The sequence below is a fragment of the Heptranchias perlo genome, chromosome 8 (genome assembly GCF_035084215.1).
Source record: "Heptranchias perlo isolate sHepPer1 chromosome 8, sHepPer1.hap1, whole genome shotgun sequence".
Taxonomy (NCBI): domain Eukaryota; kingdom Metazoa; phylum Chordata; class Chondrichthyes; order Hexanchiformes; family Hexanchidae; genus Heptranchias; species Heptranchias perlo.
The window spans coordinates 78,554,910-78,580,657 of NC_090332.1; the positions used below are offsets into that span (position 1 = coordinate 78,554,910).

Below are 25,748 nucleotides of genomic sequence, written 5' to 3' on the forward strand. Positions count from 1 at the left end.
CTTAATGGTCTAGCAAGCTATTCAGTTGTACAATCTCACTAAAAGACACAAGAAGAATAAAATTGGTCGGACCACTAGGTACCAAACATGACAAAGGCAAACCAAGCCCAGTCGACCCTGCAAAGTCCTCTTCACGAACATCTGGGGACTTGTACCAAAATTGGGAGAGCTGTCCTACAGACCAGTCAAGCAACAGCCTGACATAGCCACACTCACAGACTCATACCTTTCAGCCAACGTCCTAGACTCTTTCATCACCATCCCTAGGTGTGTCCCACTGGCAAGACAGACCCACCAGAGGTGGTGGTGCAGTGGTATACAGTCAGGAGGGAGTGGCCCTGGGAGTCCTCAACATTGACTCCGGGCCCCATGAAATCTCAGGTCATCAGGCCAAATATGGGCAAGGAAACCTCCTGCTGATCACCACCTACTGCCCTCCCTCAGCTGATGAATTGGAGGAAGCACTGAGGGTAGCAAGGGCACACAATGTACTCTGGGTGGGGGACTTCAATGTCCATCACCAAGAGTGGCTTGGCAGCACCACTGCTAGCCGAGTCCCGAAGAACATGGTTGCCAGACTGGGCCTGCGGCAGGCGGTGAGCGAACCAACACGAGGGAAAAATCTACTTGTCCTCACCAATCTACCTGTCGCACATGCATCTATGACAGTATTGTAGGAGTGACCACCGCACAGTCCTTTTGGAGACGAAGTCCCGTCTTCACACTGAGGACACCATCCAACGTGTTGTGTGGCACTACCACCATGCTAAATGGGATAGATTCAGAACAGATCTGGCAGCTCAAAACTGGGCATCCATGAGGCCTGTGGGCCATCAGCAGCAGCAGAATTGTATTCCAGCACGATCTGTAATCTCATGGCGCAGCATATTCCTCACTCTACCATTACCAACAGGCCAGGGGATCAACCCTAATTCAATTAGGAATGTAGAAGAGCATGCCAGGAGCAGCACCAGGCGTACCTAAAAATGAGGTGCCAACCTGGTGAAGCTACAACACAGGACCACATGCATGCTAAACAGCGGAAGAAACTTACTATAGACAGAGCTAAGTGATTCCACAACCAACGGATCAGATCAAAGCTCTGCAGTCCTGCCACATCCAGTCGTGAACAGTGGTGGACAATTAAACAGCTAACGGGAGGAGGCGGCTCCGTGAACATCCTCATCCTCAACGATGGCAGAGCCCAACACGTGAGTGCGAAAAACAAGGCTGAAGCGTTTGCAACCATCTTAGGAACATGAGTAGGCCATTCAGCCCCTCGTGCCTGCTCCGCCATTTGATAAGATCATTGCTGATCTGTGATCTAGCTCCATATACCTGCCTTTGGCCCATATCCCTTAATACCTTTGATTGCCAAAAAGCTATCTATCTCACATTTAAATTTAGCAATTGAGCTAGTATCAATTGCCGTTTGCGGAAGAGAGTTCCAAACTTCTACCACCCTTTGTGTGTAGAAATGTTTTCTAATCTCGCTCCTGAAAGGTCTGGCTCTAATTTTTAGACTGTGCCCCCTACTCCTAGAATCCCCAACCAGCGGAAATAGTTTCTCTCCATCCACCCTATCCGTTCCCCTTAATATCTTATAAACTCTTTGATCAGATCACCCCTTAACCTTCTAAACTCCAGAGAATACAACCCCAATTTGTGTAATCTCTCCTCGCAACTTAACCCTTGAAGTCCGGGTATCATTCTAGTAAACCTACGCTGCACTCCCTCCAAGGCCAATATGTCCTTCCGAAGGTGCGGTGCCCAGAACTGCTCACAGTACTCCAGGTGCGTCTAACCAGGGTTTTGTATAGCTGCAGCATAACTTCTGCCCCCTTGGTATAAAGGCCGGCATTCCATTAGCCTTCTTGATGATTTTCTGCACCTGTTCATGACACTTTGTATAAAACACTGGTTAGGCCACAGCTGGAGTAGTGTGCAGTTCTGGTCGCCACACTACAGGAAGGATGTGATCGCTTTGGAGAGGGTGCAGAGGAGATTCACCAGGATGTTACCAGGGCTGGAGCGCTTCAGCTATGAAGAGAGACTGGGAAGATTGGGTTTGTTTTCCTTGGAGCAGAGGAGGCTGAGGGGGGACATGATTGAGGTGTACAAAATTATGAGGGGCACAGATAGGATGGATACTAAGGAGCTTTTTCCCTTCGTTGAGGGTTCTATAACAAGGGGACATAGATTCAAGGTAAAAGGCGGGAGGTTTAGAGGGGATTTGAGAAAGAACTTTTTCACCCAGAGGGTGGTTGGAGTCTGGAACTCACTGCCTGAAAGGGTTGTGGAGGCAGGAACCCTCACAACATTCAAGAAGCATTTGGATGAGCACTTGAAATGCCATAGCATACAAGGCTATGGACCAAATGCTGGAATATGGGATTAGAGTAGACAGGGCTGATGGCCGGCGCGGACACGATGGGTCGAAGGGCCTCTCTCCGTGCTGTATAACTCTATCACTCTATGACTCGATGACTTCAATGATCTATGTATCTGAACCCCTAAGTCCCTTTGGACATCCACAGTTTTTAAACTTTTTACCATTTAGAAAGTACCCTGTTCTATCCTTTTTTGATCCAAAGTGGATGACCTCACATTTGTCTACATTGAATTCCATTTGCCACAATTTTGCCCATTCACCTCATCCCCAGGACATAGCTGCAGGAGTTCCTCAGGGCAGTGTCCTAGGCCCAACCATCTTCAGCTGCTTCATCAATGACCTTCCCTCCATCATAAGGTCAGAAATGGGGATGATCGCTGATGATTGCACAGTGTTCAGTTCTGTTTGCAACCCCTCAGATAATGAAGCAGTCCATGCCCACGTGCAGCAAGACCTGGACAATATCCAGGCTTGGGCTGATAAGTGGCAAGTAACATACGCGCCAGACAAGGACCATCTCCAACAAGAGAGAGTCTAACCACCTCCCCTTGACATTCAACGGCATTACCATCGCCGAATCCCCCACCATCAACATCCTGGGGGTCATCATTGACCAGAAACTGAACTGGATCAGCCACATAAATACTGTGGCAACAAGAGCTGGTCAGAGGCTGGGTATTCTGTGGCGAGTGACTCACCTCCTGACTCCGCAAAGCCTTTCCACCATCTACAAGGCACAAGTCAGGAGTGTGTTGGAATACTCTCCACTTGCCTGGATGAGTGCAGCTCCAACAACATTCAGGACAAAGCAGCCCGCTTGATTGGCACCCCATCCAGCACCGTAAACATTCATTCCCTTCACCACCAGCACACTGTGTCTGCAGTGTGTACCATCTACAGGATACACTGCAGCAACTCGCCAAGGCTTCTTGGATAGCACCTCCCAGACCCACGACCTCTAACACCTAGAAGGACAAGGGCAGCAGGCACATGGGAACAGCACCACCTGCACGTTCACCTCCAAGTCACACACCATCCCAACTTGGAAATATATCGCCTTTGCTTCATCGTCGTTGGGTTAAAATCCTGGAACTCACTACCTAACAGCACTGTGGGAGAACCTTCACCACACGGACTGCAGCGGTTCAAGAAGGTGGCTTACCACCACCTTCTTAAGGGCATGATGTGGAGATGCCGGTGATGGACTGGGGTTGACAATTGTAAACAATTTTACAACACCAAGTTATAGTCCAACAAATTTATTTTAAATTTCACAAGCTTTCGGAGGCTTCCTCCTTCCTCAGGTGAATGGTGTGGAAATGAAATTTTCGAATCCTTCGCATTTGTAAATCACAGAACAATGCCTGGTGATTACTGCCCGTTGCCAAGGCAATCACAGTGAGCAGACAGAGAGGTGTCACCTAAAAGGCCACCGAATATACAAACCCCCCAAAAAAAAGAGAGAGAAGGAAGACAGTCAATGACCTTGGCAACTGTGATTGCCTTGGCAACGGGCAGTAATCACCAGGCATTGTTCTGTGATTTACAAATGCGAAGGATTCGAAAATTTCATTTCCACACCATTCACCTGAGGAAGGAGGAATTCTTAAGGGCAATTAGGAATGGGCAATATATGCTGGCCTTGCCAGCGATGCCCACATCCCATGAACGAATAAAAAAAATAACTGCTTTAGCTCCAGATAAGCAACTCAACACAAATGGTTATCCACCTTCCTGAACAAAGAGCATCCAATGACTACAATCTCCATGTGCCCTCTCTGGCTGTCTCACTACCTCTCACTCCATGACCTCATTTCCTTCTGTATTATGGGATAGTGCTTGGTATCATTTTATAATTGTAATTTCTTGAGTAGCTCCACAGACTTTCTTATCGTTCCTGTTACATCATCCTACTTTACTTCATCCAATTTTACTCCATTCAATATCCCTATTTTCTTGGTATTCTTCAGCATTTATCAACTTTTCTTGACATCCCTTTACCTGACTGAAGCCATCCCCATGTCCAGACCCCGATGACTTGCTCTCAATGTTCAGTGCCCGCCCAACCACTTCACATACCTATGGTGAATCATTTACCCCCGGTATTGTCCATTTGCCCTCAATTATCCATCACTTTAATCTAGCCCCAATAGTTCCTGTACCCTATTTTCTAACGTCACAATCCTTTCCTTTAGTTTTTTGATCAACAGGCAGTTTTTTGCATCTTTTTTCCCACACCTGGCTTTCTTGTGCCTAAGCAAACACTCCATACGGCCGCTATTCTACATAAAGTTTAGAAAGTTCTTTCTACTTTTAAATCAGAAAATAAATCCCCACCTCTTTCATGTAGAGAAACTTAGAATTTTAACTGAGCTTTAAACTGTTATCTCACCAGGTTTTGCAATTCATTTTCCCACCAACTTAGCTTAATCCCCCTTTTAATTTTACTTTTCTCAGGTACTCCCCTTTAAACTTTGTTGCTCTCTGTTGCTCCCCGTATATTTTATTTTGCCTTATTATTCCCTTTAAAATGTTCTTTTGTCACATGCTTCCCATTTAATTTTTCTACTCTCTTGCAATTAAAGGGGAGCAGAAGGATTAAAAGGTATTATCCAATGGCATAACACAATTATATTTTGAACCTCACTAACTTTTTGCTGCAGCAAAGTTGCTTATCCACCATTATTATCTATTTGCAATTCACAAACTGATGATTCAGTGCACCTTCATTGATAAAACACAAACATCATAGAGCTGTTACAAACCTGCCACAGGATGAACAAAAGGCCCATTTCCAAGCTATCTAAACGCTACATTGAACCAATAGAAGTATGTGTTCAGGTCTGACACTTGTTTTACTAGTCTTGTTTTTATCTTAATGCCTCCTTTAGCTTTTTTATTGACAGAGTTTGGCATGAAAAAATGTGCAGGGCTAAGGGGATAGGGCGTGGGAGTGGGACTAGCTGGATCGCTTGTGCATAGAGCTGGCATGGACTCGATGGGCCGAATGGTAACCTTTCTATGATTCTAATTTTCACAGTATGCTGAAATAAACTCAGGTGTGGAAAAACTGACACCTTCTCACTACATTTTATTGCAACATTTAAACCAGATTGATTTTATTATATATTTCATTGAGTGCCTCCAAAAACTTCCACTGCCCTTGATGACATACTAAATTTGTTGGCTTTTAGATAGGTTTATAGCTTACCTTCGGTCCCAAGAATTCATTCCCATGTCATTAAGAAACAGTCTGCAGTAGTAAAACTGCGCCTGAGGTTCATGATGAATGGATCCTTTTTGACTGGCCACACTCATACAGTGATCTCTGCTCCACCTACGAATGTACTCCTCCTCCTGATTGCTCTGTCTGGTTATAGCATCTATGATATTTCTTTCTTGATCATGATTCATTCCAACTGGTGGTGGTGCTGGTTCACTGAGTCTCAGCTGTGAGTGTGGTAGGCATTCTGGACTGCTGTTACCTAAATCTTCAAGCAACTGATCAAGGTCATCATGTTCCTTTTGAAGAGAACTGCAGTCTGGCTTCTGTATGTCAGATTGACCATCAACAATTAAACTAATATTTGAAGATGAAGATGTTTTACAGTCATTAGAACAGGTCATCTGATTGCTGAGCGGGCCATATAGAATCCGACCATCCCAAGAATACTTCCCAGAGATATCGCGCACAATTATCCTCACATCTGAGGCAGGAAGGTCTGGCTCACTATTGGAGGTCCTTTCTAGCATAACCGCTTCTGCAGGGATCTGAAGGTAGGAAATTAGGGTGCTGTCATTAAGTACAAAAAGTTGCAAATTTGGACTTCTGAAAACTTCAGCAGATAGGTCTGATGATTCAACATAGGGGTTGTCGTGGTTCTCACTGATGAGGCTGTGAAGTATGGCAGGACCTCCACTGAGTGGAGAGTGACCTAAATGATTAATCAGATGTGCCATTACCATGCGTGCTGTGAGAGGGATCAATTCCAAACTTCTTTTCTTCTTGCCTGCAACAGATGTTAACAGAGAATATATATAAAACTGCACATACCATTCAATAGCATTTGGAAAGATACTCGCCCTGATATTCTTCCTCTCACTTGCCCGGGCACTAGACAGGTGCAGCACACCTGAAATACATTGCTTCTGTCCTGACCTGACTACACCTGCATTTGATTGGTCAAGTCATTTGAATGGTCCAGTCGCACCCACAGTGTAGACCCCTGTTCCCTGGCAGGGCCTTGTGTCTAGAAATACGGGAGAGAAAACAGACTTAGCTGCAAACCTCAGACCAGCAGCTGCGAGGCAGACCAACTGCCTCAGGATCTTCTGGCTGCTGTCATAAAACAGCAGCCAGAAGACATCCAGACTTGAAGATCCACAGGGGTTCTGAAAGAGAAATATAGCACCTACACTTTCACCAACCCCACCCCCCATCAATCCAGGCAGAAGGCACAATGCCAACTTTTTCACTTGGACATTCCAGTTTGTATGCTTACACTGAACTGTGAAACCTGCTGCTGGGAATGCCCCTTCAGCGGAAGTAGCCCACTGCAGAATTGACAGTTGTGAGGTACAGTAGCTCAAATAATCACTATTTCTTCACTATTTAGCAAAATATCATAATTTAATTGTTTCCATATTTTCATGATACATTTTCACAGATATAGGCATTTAGGAGATGAATAAGCCAAAACCAAGAGGGGAAGGCACAAAAATATGATCTTCAGGCTGTGATCTGGGAGCACCAATCTAATAAGTCATTTTACAGTTAAATAAGACAGAACATGCTACATATACAGTAGATTTTTTTTTAAAGTTTAGCAGTTATGATTAACGCAACCTATTTTTTCTCCACATTGCTAGATGTGAATAATAATCCTGTACTAAACTGCTGCTCTGCAGCCGCTAGCAAGCAAAATTCTGCTAAGCCAAATGAACTTAGCTGATGTCATTAAGGGGTCGCATCAGTGAATAAGTCCATGGGCAACAATGGAGTTTGCAATATTTAATCTGTACATGAAAATCACATAAATTGTCAACTAGGATCTCTGATTTTTATTGTAAACTTATACTGTCCAAAATCAAATTAAAATGTGCTCAGTACTAGTTATGATACTCATCATGTCTTTCTCCGCCTCTTTTCCAACAAAACCAAAATATGTGGGTAGCAATAAAATATACATCTATTTTAATAATTATTATATGAATATGCTACAAAATCAGTTTGTATGTTTACACTGAACTGTGAAACTTGATACTGTCAGATTCTATATGTAATTCAACTGAATTTTTGAAGATTGTAAGAAATAATAGTTTACGTACGTTCATTTGTAAATACAAATATACCAATAAGTAGCCGCTTATCATGACTGACTATAAAATGCAGCAGCAAACCCTCGCAAACATAAAAAAAAGGGATTTGAGCCTAGATTTTTTGATCAGCGTTACATTAAAACCAGTGTTAATTCATTTATTTTAAATAGGTTAATGCCGGCATTAAAATAATGGTGAAAGGAAAATCTGGGCCATATAATCATGGCTGCTACTTGGAGTTAAAAAAAAAGTCTGTGGCTGTGATGCTGCCAAGCCATTATTAATGCATTAATGTATTAATGTATTAACACCCCCAGGAAAAGGATTTATATGAATTTGAATAAAAAGACTCTTTAATCGTCAAGAGCTGCTACTAAGAAGCTGCTCCTGTTGAAGATGCACTGGCAAATGCAGTTCAGGAGGAAACATTGTAAACGTGAAAGACTTACTTTCGGTGACAGTAAGAAGGCTGCCAAAATCCTTAGAGACATATGAATGAGCAGGTTCAGAATTCTTGACATTTCCCAATGTCAAAAATGGATCATATTCTGTAGAGGAGACATCAGCAAGAGTCAGCAGGTATTGACTTTGTTGGGTGAAGAGGTGAGAGCCATAAACACAGGAGTGCAATACCTATAAAACATAAGACAACAGATGGGTACAACGAATCCCACACATAGTTACCATATGATCTGATTCAACGAGCAAACTTTATGAGGTCCATGACACTGCTGCTTACTATTAATTCGTTTAGCAAACAGCACACTGAAAAAGCAGCACCATTTCTCTCTTCTGTCAATCTCATGTTGTTCTACTCCTCCAGGAGCTAATTAAAACCAAAACTGAAGTACAGTGACTAATCATAGCTAAGACTGCATCTAGTAATTATGAGTCTCTGGTGCTGCATTTACAAGCATGTGAACAATGTAAAGTTCATCCTTAATTAAATAAAAATGAGATGGGTTCTTAATGTGGCAGCTGATGGAATGCTATATAAAATGTACATGCTGCCATTTTGCCGTAACTAATAACGTTAATTTACTACTCATTACTAGAAAAAGATAGGCCATACTAGTGTTTCAAGTCTGTGGACTAAATGAGGTTCAAAACTTGCATTTTAAAATTCTAGTGGATATTCCTTTGGAATCTAAATATGATTAGAACCTTCTTACCTAACTTAGAAAACTAGGAAAAAGTGAAAATAATTTTAAACAAAATAAAATTTAAAATGTGTTGGTCTTGAGTAAACCTATTACTAAGAATTACATCCCAGCAACCAGTTTGTTTGAAAGCATAAACATCTATACCCATTGGGGCCTTGGTGATGCTTTCCTTTCATCACTGGGACTTGGGTCTGGATCCAGCCCAGCTAATAATAAGTCTTCTCTCTCAGCTATGGGGGTCCTATGTAAAATGAGTTTAGGCAGTTCAGTGCCAAGAGGATTCAAAACTGTCCCTAATTTAATTTAAATTAGCACTAAGATCAACAACTTCACTCAGCCATAAAGATGACTACAACAGAAAATGAAAAATGTCATGTAGATTCAGTGATTGCCTGTGATATGCAACCACCATGAGAGTTCCTCATTACCCCCTTTGGTTAATCCTCTGCCCAGTCACACTCCAGGCCCTGCTAAACCTCAGTCCCTCCTGTGATTCCAGGCACTGCTAAATCTGTGCTATTCTCCACTCTCAGCTTCCAACTCCCCAACTCCTTCTGGTCCCAGACGTGTTGCCTCTGTGGAAGCAAGTGGAAAAGCTGGTTCCAGGATGCATTTGCAAAGTGTACGAACCAATACAGGTTTCGCAAAAAACTACAACAGTAATGCTTTTTTAATAGAAAGTATTTTATAACATGTACGGTGGCCTGAAGGTGGTGGTACATTAAAAAAAGTATTTAAAAAACTTTACTGTTGTAATTTTTGCAATGGTACAAGTATTAGGCCTTCACATTTTGGGGGTAGGGACATAGGTCTGCACTTTGCTGTCATCTTCCAGCCCCTACATGCTTGATCCTAGCCTCTCTGTTCACTGTTTCTTAGTTCTCCCATTCTTTTTTCCTAGCCCCCTGTTTGCTCACTCCAGTCACTGGCCTCCCCACTCCCTCTTGGATCTGCCTTGATTTCTTGTGTTCTTTCATTCTGACAGAGAATGGAAAACCAGGTCTTGTGCTGGAATGCAGCGGGGAGAGAGAGAATGAGGGGCCGTGGCCTGAGACTGGGACATACACACTGGCTTCCTGTTTCAAGGGAGAGAGGAAATAATTTCTTTAGTTGTGAGTGGATTGACAATTCAAGTCCAGTTCCAGGTCTCAGTGAGAATTCAGAAAAGGAAAGAGTAAGAAACTTACAGGATGTGTGTGTGAGAGAGAGTGAGAGAGAGAGAGAGAGAGAGAGATCTTGTGGTACATACTGAAGACGGCATGGGGGATAATTTTACAAGTCCACACTATCAGCAGGGAGCCTTGCCTGCCAGCATCGTAAATCAAAAATTCAGCTGTGGACTACACATCACTTTCCAACAAAAAGAGTCAGGAAATCACAGGCAGTGCTTGCTGAAATTTCCGATTTGCACTGCCAGTAGGCGAGGCTCCCCGCTACAATGTGGACTTGTAAAATTACTCACAAAGTGAGGACAGACTTGTAGAAAGAGGCAGAGAGGAGGAGTGAGAAGAAGAATCAGGGAAATAGAGGTGCCAATGAAAAGGTGTGCAAAGTAGCTGAAGTCAAGAAAGGAGACAGATGGAGACAAGGAATTTGTGTGTATGAAACAAGCAGTCAGTTACAGGAATGAAAATTTTAAAAAAATTATATCAACGAACAACACCACAGGATTTTACTGAGGAATTGGTAATTATTTTTTTGGTAAACATCACTTTTGCTTCTTCCCTTTCTTAAAAAAACAAATGCTACAACTATCAGTATGTTTATCTTCAAAAATCATTTCCATCGAAGTGCAGCTGCTGGCTCTCTCAGTAATTACACAATTGAGGTTCACATTCAAACGCAAACATTAACTGCTGATTGCTCCCTTCAATGAAGAGGGTTGCTAGGCCTAAATAAAAGCAATAATACATAGCACACAGAAGATGATATCGGGGATAATATTACAAGAATATTGCTAAAGCAACTGTTTTTCTGTTTGATTTAGACATAGCAAATGCTTATTTTGATGCAACCTGCAAGAGAGATATACTGCCACAACCATGCGATGCCATTGCAGTTCATAGAAAACAAAATTCTACACAAGGATTTTCTTAGAAACACTTTGTAAAGTGATTTTAAAGTTCTCTTCGGAGAACAAGGAATTCTATTAGGTGTAGCTGGCTCTCTTTTAGATAATGTTTTCAGTACTAAACAAAAGTGTAAGCAGTTGTACTATGTCCTACATGTTGCTAACTAGGAGTAAAATGAGAAAGTGGGATTAGTTTTTACTCACTGACAGAGAGAAAATGACAACTGTAATTAGTACAATTCATCACACTTCAGACTAATTCAAACTCTTTACTCAGATTACAAAAATTAATTTTTCATAGCAGAGAGGATAAAACACCATAAATGTGCAAGATTACTCAAATTAGCTCAAAGCTCATTAAATTAAAGTTATTAAAAATAGCAAAAAATAGTAATTGAAGTACAGAAGCAAATACAATTTAACGGAAAGTAATATGCAAGCTTGTATCAATTAATAATCTTATCACGTAAAGTATATTAATATAAATAATAAAACTGAGAAAAATGAATACACAAGTTAACTACGAGAATTGTGCCACAGTGCAGCTGACGTAGCTTTTGATGTCATAGAAGTGTACAGCACAGGAGACCATTCGGCCCATCATGCCTGTGCCGGCTCTTTGAAACAGCAATCCAATTAGTCCTACTCCCCTGCTCTTTCCCCATAGCGCTGCAAATTTTTCCTTTTCAAGTATTTATGCAATTCCCTTTAGCAAGTTACTACTGAATCTACTTCCACCACCCTTTCAGGTATTGCATTCCAGATCATAACAATTTGTATTCTTTTTGTGATTTTATATGATGTTTTCATAGTAGGATGCAATGCTCTGACCAACATTGTACTGTTTCTCAGTATGTTAATCCACATTTTTTGCTTCCTTGCCTGAAGATTAGTTATCTGCATGTGAAATAACCAAATACAACAAAAATAACCCCACAAGTTGCACAATTTTAACTAAAACAATACCACTGGGAAAAATATCCATCTACCAGAAAATGCCCATAGTGCTTCCCATGATCAATTAAAATATAAGTTTATTTTGTGTACAAGATGGTAATAGAATTGAGAGAGAAACAGTTAGTAGCTAGAGTTTTCAACTACATTGTGACAGCTGACAAAGCAAAATTGAATGGGAAATATTGACATAGCCATTTACAAAGGTAAATGTTGACAACAGCATGAACAAACATGATAAGTTAATTTTGAATATATTGATAAATCAAAGCACCTATATTCGTGAGACTTGCTTACTAAGGGTCAAAACAATTGAAACTATACCTCACTTAGTTGAGATACACCTGATGGAATATCTTGTTCATACCATTAAAGTGCCCTTTAAGACTCATGATATCTTGCAGGCTCATCTCAATGGAATATCACTACCAACTGTGGGTTCTGGGCTCTCATTGGTAGAAGTACACACCAGTATGCCATCACATTGTTTTCAAAAAAGTTTTTATTAATGGAACGCTATATTCTGCATTATTTCAAATGTGAACAAAATCTCATCCCTTCAAAGGGTACTTAAAGATAAATTTGGAGAAAAAAAAATGAAGAACTGTTTTAGCATATCTCCCTCCAAATCAACTAGTGATTGATGGGATAGTGAAGCTATTGCATTAATCACTCATGGGAAGCCAGTGAAATGGGATGAGGTAAGTGACAATGCATAGTTACAGCCCACTCAACTGACCAAAATTAAAAATAGTGCTGCCAGCAGGAGTATTACCCTGCTTCAAATATCTTTTTTAAAAAAGGAATTTTAACTGTCTGAGTTTTGGTGGTAAAATTTTTACGCTTGTGATTCTACTACTGATGGGAATTAAAAATGTTCCTTTAAATACCATGATATTTCTTAACATTTCTGTAGTATAATTACTTGACACCAGTACACATGCAAAATGATTTTCTTTATTGTTTGTGCATTATTTAAACTGAGCACTGGTTGGGGAAATCGGGAACTCCACACATCAATTAGTGAACAATTAGTGAATATTTGTGTAGTGGGGCTGGTTATGCAGTTCTGTTGTTGTGCTGGTGGGACCGCATTGCATTTATTGCGTGCAGTGATTCAGGATAGCTGATCTCATCTGAGTCTGCAAGGTCCACTAATTTAAATAAACTGATTATGCTCATTGCACACATTGGCCCTTAAAGGGCTGCTAAGAGGATTTAAAACTAAAGTGGTTGCATCGATGGGCAAAAATTCTTGATTAGAAAGGATCAGTTAGTGTTTAAATATTTGTCAGCCTTTTCAAAGACTGGATGGGATGAAAGAAGTGACAAACCAAAAGCAAGGGAAAGCAAACCCAATGCAGAGGCACAAAACAGAGTCTGTGGACAAGTGGTGGAGTACACCGCACCCAAACAACCCCTGTTTGTTGGTTGACAAAATGGGCATGCTGCTGCGAGGAGGGTTGCCCTTTTTAGCATTCCAGAGATTCTCCCACGAGGTGTTAAGTGCACGATTCCTAGCAGAAGGCGGTGGCAAGGCTCATGGCTGTCGACAGAGACTACAGCACTTGGAAACAGTTGCAACAGAAGACAACATATTATAAAGGAACCTGGCACGGTAATACTATCCAACAGTACCATGATTGCCTGTCTTGTTCCACATTTACCGCTCATACATGCCAAGCCCTTACAAAATTTTACAACGCAAAGAATTGGAAGGGGTGTACAACTGGCGATAGATTTTTTTTTTACTGCCCGTTTTGCACCCCTGCTGTAGTTGAATTCCATCTCCATCTTGTCTGAAGTATTCTACAATAGATCAGTGCTTCAATCTTTAATGATATAACCTGTTTGAAATTGAACAACAATTTCCATTTCTACATTTTAGAAAATAGCATCGCCTAAAACTGCACATCCTGGTAAAACTTCACATCTTGAATGGCAGCAGGAAACATCACTAGTATTTAGGTATCCTTTGTAATGTGCTGTTCCACAGGTCAACACTCTTCTTGTCAAGATGGGCACTTTTGAAACTTACAGCAGCAGTTTTGTTTCAATAATTCACTGTGCTACAAGATGAACACACATATGGGTTCACAAGACAATGTCAACATTCAGATACATTACATTGTACTGTTTTACTCAGGCTATTTACTTATTTACGAAAAAAGGTTACAGACAAGGGCTTGAATTATCCAATTGCTTTACATTTTGTATGAATATACAAGCATTCATTTAATGTTAGAAATGAAAATGCTAGCAAAAGGAACATCTTCCAATTTCACCAATTAAGCAGTTTTGAGAACAGGAAGATGCAAACATTGCTTACACTGAAAATGTCACATACCCAATGCAAGGCATCCAAAGCAGTGCAAATGCTGCACATCAAATGCAAGACGTCTGATGCAGCGCAAAATTTCCACTTCCCACATTCCTTATCCCTGTGCACTCTATAAGCAGCATTGGTAATTACAAGGAGTTCCAAATAGAGGGCAGTTTCTCTGCACCCTCGGGCTTGTCCACTGCTAACAGAGACTGGCTATGCTCACTTCAGCTTTAAGGGCTACATTCTGACCTAAAATCTAAAAGGCAGAAAGGTAACTAGTGCTATTATCATGTCATCAGGTTTTCCAATATCTCTCATCAGTAAATTAACAGAGCTCAAAGTTCACATAGTTCATTTAAGAACTAAGCTTGTGTATTTTAGCTAGACTCAAAAATCAATGGTAAATTTTCAAATTTTGATGTTGCATTACTAGTTTAACACTCATTAGGCAATTCTGTCTAGAGTTGCAATCATCCCTATTTCAATGCTGAAGCTTAGTGCAAGAAAGTAGTGAATCACATCAGGCTTTCGAACTCAAACTACAGGTCAAACCTACAATAAGCTATTACGATTCTACAATGTATAATATTTTAATATATATTGTAATGAACTTTCCTTAAGATTTCAATTATGCTGTGCTGTTGGTCTGCGATCAGTAACTACAGAACCATTAACTGGCAACACCCAATTTTTACTCCTGACTGGGAGCATTCAAATGAATCTGCTGAGCTTTGCGCCCCGACAGTAAATTTTCAATATATGATACACCACAATTTCAAAACATTACAAATGGACCGTGCTTAAGTTCATAAAAGTGCCGAAGTGATCCAATGAACAACCTGAACAATTTTTAAATCTGGCTGGGCGCTGCCCTGGAGTGATACCGTATAAGTTATCAAATACAACAGATTTGAGAGTTTCCATAAAGAGGTCCAACACTGCTCCTATTCAGTCAGATTGGGTGTAACTCTGGAATTACACTTTGACTTCTTTTACCTTTTGCAAAATAGCTGTATAATTACTCCTTAAATAAACCAAGAAGAAGGTGCATGTGATCAAGTCGTAATTGTAATTTGCTGGGGATCATTTATTACTACATTATTAGCAACATACATAATGTGAACTTGCCATTATTCAATAATCTCACACTTTTAGTAGTGCACTTAAATGGGCCTAGAGTAGTAAAGTTCTAAACCTATTTCAAGTTGACAATAAAGATATACATACCCTGTAAATATAGTCCAGTAAAGGTGCTTTGCGTGCCATTTGGTCTTCCATCAAAGTTGCACTAATAGGTTCCAGTAGGGCATCCACAGACATTGCCATGCACCAATCCAAAAGGCAGAGCAATAGAGATACTATTAACTAAAAAGGAAGAAAATATAATGCAGTGCTGTGCATTAGTTTCACTCTAAAGCATTGCCATGCAACTGAAAAGGAGTAACATACACCTCATGCTCACCCTTTTATCTGCATCGACAGATGAATGTTCTGCACTTGGCAGGAGAAATGCAATAGTGGCCACAAGGATCTGTATTTTAAAAATATCGTTCAGTTTTATTAAAGCACACATAATGTACGTATGTTTAACTCATATTTTCATCAATTTCATTGATAAAGAAGGGTAGCCTGATTTCCCCACCCTCAAACAACCCAGGAAAGGAAGTGATTTACCTCAGCAATTTTCTTGGGGAGCTGGGATTCATACTTCTTAAGCCTTTCCACATGAGTAACCAACAACTTAAGCATATCACAAGCCACTTCAGCAACCACTTTGTTGGAAAACTGGAGACAAACCACAAGTCAGTGAAAATATATACCACAACTATATACGAATAGTCTATAATCTAACCCTGACATGTCCACTGAAAAAAAATTAGTTTAGGGTTAAATAAGGTTAAATAGCTTGTGAAGTTCATCAGCAGTTAAAGAATATTAAATATGCAAGACTAATTTCACAATGGGATAACACAAGCATATAAAAATAACAAAACTTTGCTAACTCAAAGCATGAGAAAACTTAGGTGATCTATACTCATAACTTGATATAATCTTGCTCGAGAAGGAATAAATGTACTACATCAACTAAATGAATATTCTCAATAAGAAAATGGCTTTACAAATAATCATTCTGTTTAGCATTTGTCACGACTGATGCTCAGCTCACCAGAGATGGCCATTATATATGTGCCACTCTCAAGCATCAAGGGCAACTACACTTCTGTGTCTGTCTTCAAGTATTGATTCCTACATACTGTCAGCTTCTCAGAACATCCTAATGCAAAGCAGAGAGTGCACTTCACAATGAAAGAATTCTCCCTCTGCACATCGGTAGGTTAAGTAATGGCCCCGTCCAATTTCCAACTGTAATAATTTGAGATCTGCTGGTTTGCAAATAGCTGTTATCTGTCCAGACAGCCACTAGCTCAAGGAGGCTAATTAAAAGTTGCACCTCCATAACAAAGAAAATCAGCACTGCCATTATACAACTATAGCAAATATAGTGAAGCTCAATAGTTATAACGTAGATATTTGCTTTCTGTTAGGTAACACAAAGAATTAAACTCTTTATATTTTACAGGTGCATAAAAAGCAAAGTTATGTAATTCGTTATGTCATTTCTTGATGAACCACACTTTAGAAGGGAGGTGAAGATCATGAACACTAGGAAAGCTAACCTCGTGAGACGCTCTTTGGGAGTTTCAAGAAATATCCACTAATTGATCTTAAAGCATCTTTTTTTAAATGTTCATTGCATTTGATCATCACAAGCTTAAAAATACACTTCTTTTTTAGCATGTCACTGCTGCTGAAATGTCAGATATAGTACACATTGTAACATGGACGTTCTGAACTGTTTCCTATTGTGCTTACCGTATACAAACGCAGTATATATACGTACATACAATAGTTCTTCAAACGACAAAAATATTAAAATAAACTCTTCACCTTTCTAATGTTGATTAGCAGGAACCAAATATTAGTAGATTTTCTCTACTCCAAAAGAACATAAAACTGTATACTAATATTGGTATGAAAATGATTTGCATTTGAAATGATAAAAACCAAGTTCTAATTTCATTGTAGAAATGCAGATTCAGCTTAATGCTGTTTAAAGCTTTGTCCCTACTAATTAGAAGAAAAAATGCCTACAGTTTATAAATATCAAGTGCTCTTTCTCGAGTGTCAGCGTTTATTAATAGGCACATCTGAAGAAGCTGCATCCTGTGAACATCTGTAGTATACCTGAATTATCTTATTCTTCTCTGGGCTGGTCATTCCTTTTAAATGCTAAGCAGCAAAAAAAAATGAACCTTTCAATCTAGCCGTCTTTTTACAATGATGTAACTAATGTGTTTTTTTAAACAAAACTAATGGAGGTCCTGTGGTATTTGTCATGGCAAAAATGTTAAAAAAAAACTGAAGTCTCAATGAAAGCTGACTTAGCTGTAAAAATTTGACTTATTTTTCTCATGTTTGTTGAGACGCTTCTTGTCTTGTTTATTACATTATGCTTTTCTTTACAACAGCAACAACAACTTGCATTTATATACAGCCTTTAAGATAGAAAAACATCCCAAAGTGCTTCACAAAGGCATAATCAGGCAAAATGGATGCCAAGCCACAGAAGGAGATATTCGAAAGAGTGACTGAAAACTTGGCGAAAGAGGTCCGCTTTAAGGGGGAGGGGGGTCTTAAAAAACGAGAGCGAGGTGGAGAGATTTACGGAGGGAATTCCAGAGTGTGGTGCCTAGATGGCTAAAGGTACAGCCACCAATGGTGGGGCAAAGGAAGGAGGATGCACACGAGGCTACAGTTAGAAGAAGGGAGTGTTCTGTTGTAGGACTGGAGGAGGTTACATAGATAGGGATAGGCAAGGCCATGAAGAGATTTAAATACGAGGAGGAGAATTTTAAATTGAAGGCATTGGGAGCCAATGTAGGTAGCAAGGACAGGAGTAATGGGTGAGCTGGACTTGGTGCAGAATAGGATACAGGTAGCAGAGATTTGGATGACCTGAAGTTTAGAAAGCATGGAGGCAAGCCAGGAGAGCTTTGGACTAGTCAAGACTGGAGATGACAACGGCATGGATGAGAGTTGGGGCAGGGGTGGTGGCGGGCGATGTGATTAAGAGGAAATGGAGTCAGAAGCTATGGGTCAAACAGTGTCGTTCAACGTGAGACTGTGGCCAAGGAGGAGAAAGGAATCAGCGACCAGAATACAGAGTTTGTGGCAAGAACAGAAGGCAATGACAACTGTATTCCCAATGTTTAAGTGGAGGAAATTGCAACTCATCCAAGACTGGATGTCAGTCAAGGGGCTCAATTTTCGCACCCCCGAGCGGGTGCGTTCGTGGCGGGGGGGGCTCCGAAAATTGGGGATTCCCAGGGCGGGTCCGGAGCCCGGCTCCAACCCGCCCACTTCCGGGTTCCCCAGTGACATGCTGACATGTGCGCGCAGCCCCTGCATGTGGGACTCCTGCCGCCACTTAAAGTAATTAACCAGGTACTTCAGGTCGTTTACAGACCTGATATTTTAGGAGGGGTGGGATTTTCAAGTCAACTGGGACTGTTTCCTGTACTGGGGGAAACACTCCCAATTGAAATAGACGTGTTGCAGCCATCAGCCTGTGGCAGCTGTAAAGGTCCATTTGACAGGTGTAGGAGGGTGGGGACCCTCACTCATTGCAGGAGGCCACTCTGTCACTTCGGACAAAGTTTAGCCTCCACCACCCTCCTCCTAACAATAAAATTCACCAACTTGCACAATTACCCCGGTGTCCAGACACATTTACCTACCTTGCGGATCCCCTCAAACGTACATCTTCCCGATGGGGGCCGCCGTAGCTGCAGTCATGACCTCCTCGGAGGACGAACAGCATCACCAGCCTCGCTGGCCACGCCGTCTACCCCTGACACGTGGATCTCCACAACACAGTGCAGTGACACATCCACCTGGACAGCAGGAGGGAGGGCAACCGCAGAGAGAGATGCATTGCAGAAGGCACTACAGACCGAGGCTCAGCTTCCTGGACCTCTCTAAGCAGCAATGCACACAGAGGCTCAGAGTCACTTGACATGTAGTCGTGGACATCTGCAGCCTCCTTCATGCCGAGCTGCTCCTGGCTGGCCCGAGCATCATCTTCTTACCTGTCGCTGTCAAAGTCACCACTGCCCTCAACAAACTCTCCTTCGCATCCTTCCAGGGTGCCACTGGGGACATCGTCGACGTCTCTCAGTCGTCTGCACAAAAGAGCCCTGCAAATACACCTACACCCACTCTGCAGTGACACAATGGGTGGCATCAGTTGTGGGTCTTCATGTGATCCTCAGGAAAGGCCATTATTGCACAAACTAGACAAGATTCGCAAAGACGTGGCAGTAGTGGTGACAATATCATATGTAATGTGAGTTGATCAGAAATTAAATATAAGTAAAAACCATGACAAACCCTCAAAAACCCTTGTGCATCCCCTTCATGCTCACGACACGTTTGCCTTACGCTTCCTACTGCACATATGTGATACATGCCCTGTGGCTGCAGCACAGGTAGTGGCAGATTGGGTGAGGCTGACCGTGAAAGCGATGCATGAGAGGGTGAGTATGAGATAGAGCCATGAGATTGTATGAGGATTGGGTTGAGTGGTAGTGGTGGGATGAATACTGGCGAGGTGAGTAAGTGCAGGTAAGATGAGGATGAGCTTTGAGTGGGTGTGAGGAGTGATGTGACAGAGTAGTGTTGGCAGTGCAGAAGGAGATGTGGGATGGGGGCGGTGATGTGGCAGACGGAGTGTAGGGAAAGGAGTAAGTGTACTCACTTCAGCTGACCTACTTAGGTCATTGAAGCGCCTCCTGCACTGTATGCAGGTGCGCGATATGTTGGTGGTGCTGGTGACCTCCTCTGCCACCTCGAGCCAGGCCTTCTTGGTGGCAGAGGCAGGCCACTTCCTCCTGCCCGCCGGGGGGAAGTACTCTGTCCTCCCCCTCTTCCTCACCCCATCCAATAAGACCTGGAGTGAGGCATCATTAAACCTGGGAGCAGCCTTCCCCCTGGGCTGCTCCATGCTGTAATTTTACATATTTTCTGCTGCATCAGTCAGTGGAGGACTGCCCCTTTAAGTAGGGCTCCTCCAGCTGTTAGCCTATGCTGCGCATGCGCAGTCCGCCCACTGCGCAGTTTTCCAGCGCGAAACCCGGGAGCAAAGGTAAGTACCTTCAATCAAGCTGCAATCGCGTGCGGAGCACCCCGATTCCACTGGGCGCGTTACCCACGCTGCCAACCCGCCGCCCTCCTAATATTGGGCCCAAGGAGTCGAACAGCACAGAGGCAGTGAATAAATCAAGACAGGTGGTGGAGTGGTAGAGCTGGATGTCATCAATATACATATAGAAGTTGATCCTCATCTTTTCGGATAATGTCACCATGGAACAGCATGCAGATGAGGACGAGGAGGGGGCCAAGTACAGATTCCTGGGGGACTCCAGAGGCAATGGTTCGGGACTGGGAAGAGAAGCCATTGTTGGAGATTTTGGCTGTTATTTGATAGTTAAGAGTGAAACCAAGCAACGGTAGTCCCAATGAGCTGGACAAGAGAGGAGAGGCATTGGAAGAGGATACTGTGGTCAACATGTCAAAAGTTGTAGAGATACTGAGGAGAGAAATTGCACCATGGTCACAATCACAGAGTAGTCATTTGTGACTTTGATTAGGGCCGTTTCAACATTGTGGCACAGCCGGAAACCTGAGTTGGGAGAGTTTTTAAAAAATGTTTTCAATTCATTCTTGGGATATGGACATCGTTAGCAAGGCCAACATTTATTGCCCATCCCTAATTGACCTTGAGAAGGTGGTAGTGAGCTGCCTTCTTGAACGGCTGCAGTCCGTGTGGTGAATGTTCTCCCACAGTGCTGTTAGATAGGGAGTTCCAGGATTTGGGCGGAGCGATGATGAAGGATATATTTTCAAGTCAAGATGGTCTGTGACTTGGAGAGGAACTTGGAGCTGATGGTGTTCCTATGTGCCTGGTGCCCTTGTCCTTCTAGTTGGTAGAAGGCGGGTTTGGGAGGTGCTGTAGAAGAAGCCGCGGTGAATTGCTGCAGTGCATCCTGTAGATAGTACACACTGTGGTGGTGGAGGGAGTGGAAGTTTAAGGTGGTGGATGGGGTGCCAATCAGGCAAACTGCTTTGTCCTGGATGGTGTCGAGCATCTTGAGTGTTGTTGAAACTGCACCCATCCAGGAAAGTGGAGAGTATTCCATCATACTCCTGACTTGTGCCTTATACGTGGTGGAGAGGCTTTGAGGGAGTCAGAAGGTGAGCCACTCACCGCAGAATACCCAGCCTCTGACCTGCTCTGGTAGCCACGGCATTTATATGGCTGGTCCAGTTGAGTTTCTGGTCAATGATGACCCCCAGGATTCGGTGATGGTAATGTCATTGAATGACAAGGGGCGATGGTTAGACTCTCTCTTGTTGGAGATGGTCATTGCCTGGCACGAATGTTCCTTGCCACTTATCAGCCCAAGCCTGGATGTTCTCCAGGTCTTGCTGCATGCAGGCATGGACTGCTTCATTATCTGAGGAATTGCGAATGGAACTGAACACTATGCAACCCTCAGCAAACAGCCCCACTTCTGACCTTATGATGGAGGGCAGGTCATTGATGGAGCAGCTGAAGGTAGCTGGGCCTAGGACGCTACCCTGAGGAACTCCTGCAGCGATGGCCTGGGCTAAGACGATTGGCCTCCAACAACCACTATCAACTTTCTTTGTGCTACGTATGACTCCAGCCACTGTAGAATTTGCCCCCTGATCTCCATTGACTTCAGTTTTATGCGGACTCCTTGGTGCCACACTCGGTCGAAAGCTGCCTTCGTGTCAAGGGCAGTCACTCTCACCTCACATCTGGAATTTAGCTCTTTTGTCCATATTTGGCCAGACGACCAATCCTGATTCAGTGAGGAGTGTAGAAGAGCATGCCAGAAGCAGCACCAAGCTTACCTGAAATTGAGATGCCAACCTAGTGAAGCTACAACAGGACTACATGCATACTAAACAGCGGAAGCAGCAGCGAGCGGCGGGAAGATGGGCACGGATTTGGGAAGTGTCAACATGTTCAAGGATTTTGGAGAGAAAAGGGAGATTGGCAATAGCTTCCAATGAGAGGGTGTGTATTAGCTTATTATAGTTAAAATTGAGTTTTTAGAAATTCTATTCTTTGGTTTTATGCAACTATTCTTTAGAGCTTCATTTTTGATACTTCAGATTATTTTATTTTACATCTTAACATTTTTCTGTTGTCTGCCAAACATTGGAAAAAAGGACCTCCCAAGCTGCATACATGCTTAATTAGGCACCCGCTCAAAATGAGTGGGAGTGAAATACGCAGGTGTACCTTGCAGCAAGATTCAGCGGGGATTCAGGTGCTGGCTGCCCAAATTCCTGGTCCCTTTCACCTGAATTCCAGCAGCACTAGGTTCAGTGAGGTGGAAGAAAATAACTTTTGTATCTTTTGTTGTCTAAAATATTAATCCCTTTTTTACTTTTGAGGCCATTTCCTAATGTATCAAAATAATTGAACCACATCAAACGTACTAACGCTGCTATAAAATATAACTACATTTGTTTCACAGGAACAGAAAAATATTTGGGAATAGATATCACAAATATTGCTTATAAAAAAATATTTTTTCTTTTCCCCCATATTGACTTGTGTTCCTAAGGGTAAGAGTGTTAATTGTATTTTAATCCAGTTTACAAAACATCATACATAGGCAAAAGAAAAAAATGATGTAATTTAGTTTGGTTCCATCTGTGCATTCCTGTTTTTGAATTTTTAAGTCATAAGCAAGTCATACCAGACAGAATTAGTTATTACCTTAAGTGTCACGCCTAACACATTAAGTGCATCTTGGACCTGAGCATGGTTTGTGCACTGCATCAGTTCTTCACAAATCCAGATTCCAAGACTACACATCGCTATACATCTAAATAAAATCAAGAAAGGTGTATCAGGCTAGATTGAATGTTTTCTTTTAAGGGTACATTGCCGTTTTTTTCTCCACTTCTGGTCTTCTTAAGCCACTCACCTCGTGTAGCCAAAAGAATGAGTGGGCAGACTCAGCAACCATAAGTGCGAGTGAAATCTGGTGACAATTTTTCCTCCCGCATGGGGAAGCACCAGCTCTTCACTCAGAGCCTGCTCCATATCACCATTGCTGAGATTAGGAATTCAGCACAATGAGGCAATTGAACCTGCCCCACATCAATCTGATCCTAATCAATGCTTCAACATTATGCCAAATGAAAGTGTTACTAACCCATGTTGTCCAATACGTTAGTCACTAACCATGTGTGGCTAATTGCATTTCTGATTAGTAAATTAAAAAAAGAGTAATAGACACCGTCCTTGGGCATGTGATCTCAATACTCATATTTACAAGATGTATGCATGTGTATTTTAATCTTGTGTGTTTGTTGGTAAAATGGCAAGATGAAAAGCAGAGCGTGAGAGTGTTTTTAGATCATAGAATCATAGAAGTTTACAACATGGAAACAGACCCTTCGGCCCAACATGTCCATGTCGCCCAGTTTATACCACTAAGCTAGTCCCAATTGCCTGCACTTGGCCCATATCCCTCTATACCCGTCTTACCCATGTAACTGTCCAAATGCTTTTTAAAAGACAAAATTGTCCCCGCCTCTACTACTGCCTCTGGCAGCTCGTTCCAGACACTCACCACCCTTTGAGTGAAAAAATTGCCCCTCTGGACCCTTTTGTATCTCTCCCCTCTCACCTTAAATCTATGCCCCCTCGTTATAGACTCCCCTACCTTTGGGAAAAGATTTTGACTATCTACCTTATCTATGCCCCTCACTATTTTATAGACTTCTATAAGATCACCTCTAAACCTCCTACTCTCCAGGGAAAAAGGTCTCAGTCTATCCAACCTCTCCCTATAAGTCAAACCATCAAGTCCCGGTAGCATCCAAGTAAATCTTTTCTGCACTCTTTCTAGTTTAATAATATCCTTTCTATAATAGGGTGACCAGAACTGTACACAGTATTCCAAGTGTGGCCTTATTAATGTCTTGTACAACTTCAACAAGACATCCCAACTCCTGTATTCAATGTTCTGACCAATGAAACCAAGCATGCTGAATGCCTTCTTCATCACCCTATCCACCTGTGACTCCACTTTCAAGGAGCTATGAACCTGTACTCCGAGATCTCTTTGTTCTATAACTCTCCCCAACGCCCTACCATTAACGGAGTAGGTCCTGGCCTGATTCAATCTACCAAAATGCATCACCTCACATTTATCTAAATTAAACTCCATCTGCCATTCATCGGCCCACTGGCCCAATTTATCAAGATCCCGTTGCAATCCTAGATAACCTTCTTCACTGTCCACAATGCCACCAATCTTGGTGTCATCTGCAAACTTACTAACCATGCCTCCTAAATTCTCGTCCAAATCATTAATATAAATAACAAATAACAGCGGACCCAGCACCGATCCCTGAGGCACACCGCTGGTCACAGGCCTCCAGTTTGAAAAACAACCCTCTACAACCACCCTCTGTCTTCTGTCGTCAATCCAATTTTGTATCCAATTGGCTACCTCACCTTGGATCCCGTGAGATTTAACCTTATGTAACAACCTACCATGCGGTACCTTGTCAAAGGCTTTGCTAAAGTCCATGTAGACCACGTCTACTGCACAGCCCTCATCTATCTTCTTGGTTACCCCTTCAAAAAACTCAATCAAATTCGTGAGACATGATTTTCCTCTCACAAAACCATGCTGACTGTTCTTAATCAGTCCCTGCCTCCCCAAATGCCTGTAGATCCTGTCTCTCAGAATACCCTCTAACAACTTACCCACTACAGATGTCAGGCGCACCGGTCTGTAGTTCCCAGGCTTTTCCCTGCCGCCCTTCTTAAACAAAGGCACAACATTTGCTACCCTCCAATCTTCAGGCACCTCACCTATAGCTGTCGATAATTCAAATATCTCTGCTAGGGGACCCGCAATTTCCTCCCTAACATCCCATAACGTCCTGGGATACATTTCATCAGGTCCCGGAGATTTATCTACCTTGATGCGCGTTAAGACTTCCAGCACCTCCCTCTCTGTAATATGTACACTCCTCAAGACATCACTATTTATTTCCCCAAGTTCCCTAACATCCATGCCTTTCTCAACCGTAAATACCAATGTGAAATATTCATTTAGGATCTCATCCATTGAGTGCTTTACTTCCTTGGTTATTGAATAGTGGTAGATATTTGTTAAGTAAATATACAAGTGAAGTACATTCACCTCTATTGTGAGAGTGTATTAAGGGGTTTCCTACTAACATTATTGCATGTGGCTGAAGCGATATCGTCATAGCCACCCCTGTGGCTAGTCAGCAATTTCTATTGGATAATACTATGCTAACCCAGAAATTATATCTTGCACTGGGTTCCATTAAAATATCTTAATTTACTGTTACAAAAGATTACAATTGGTATAA

The 25,748-nt window shown here is 42.2% G+C and overlaps 1 protein-coding gene across 5 annotated transcripts in view; it reads right to left on the minus strand.

Annotated features, from left to right (window-relative positions):
- The window catches only part of ralgapa2 (Ral GTPase activating protein catalytic subunit alpha 2), a 483,733-nt gene that overhangs the window by 205,179 nt on the left and 252,806 nt on the right, over positions 1 to 25,748 (minus strand). For all 5 annotated transcript variants that reach the window (XM_067989407.1, XM_067989404.1, XM_067989406.1 and 2 more), the window contains 6 exons: positions 23,104 to 23,212; positions 15,900 to 16,010; positions 15,688 to 15,756; positions 15,453 to 15,590; positions 8,161 to 8,344; positions 5,604 to 6,402 (listed from right to left, as the gene is read on the minus strand). In XM_067989407.1, coding sequence (XP_067845508.1) covers positions 5,604 to 6,402; positions 8,161 to 8,344; positions 15,453 to 15,590; positions 15,688 to 15,756; positions 15,900 to 16,010; positions 23,104 to 23,212 — 1,410 coding nt within the window. The remainder of the gene's footprint in view (positions 1 to 5,603; positions 6,403 to 8,160; positions 8,345 to 15,452; positions 15,591 to 15,687; positions 15,757 to 15,899; positions 16,011 to 23,103; positions 23,213 to 25,748) is intronic.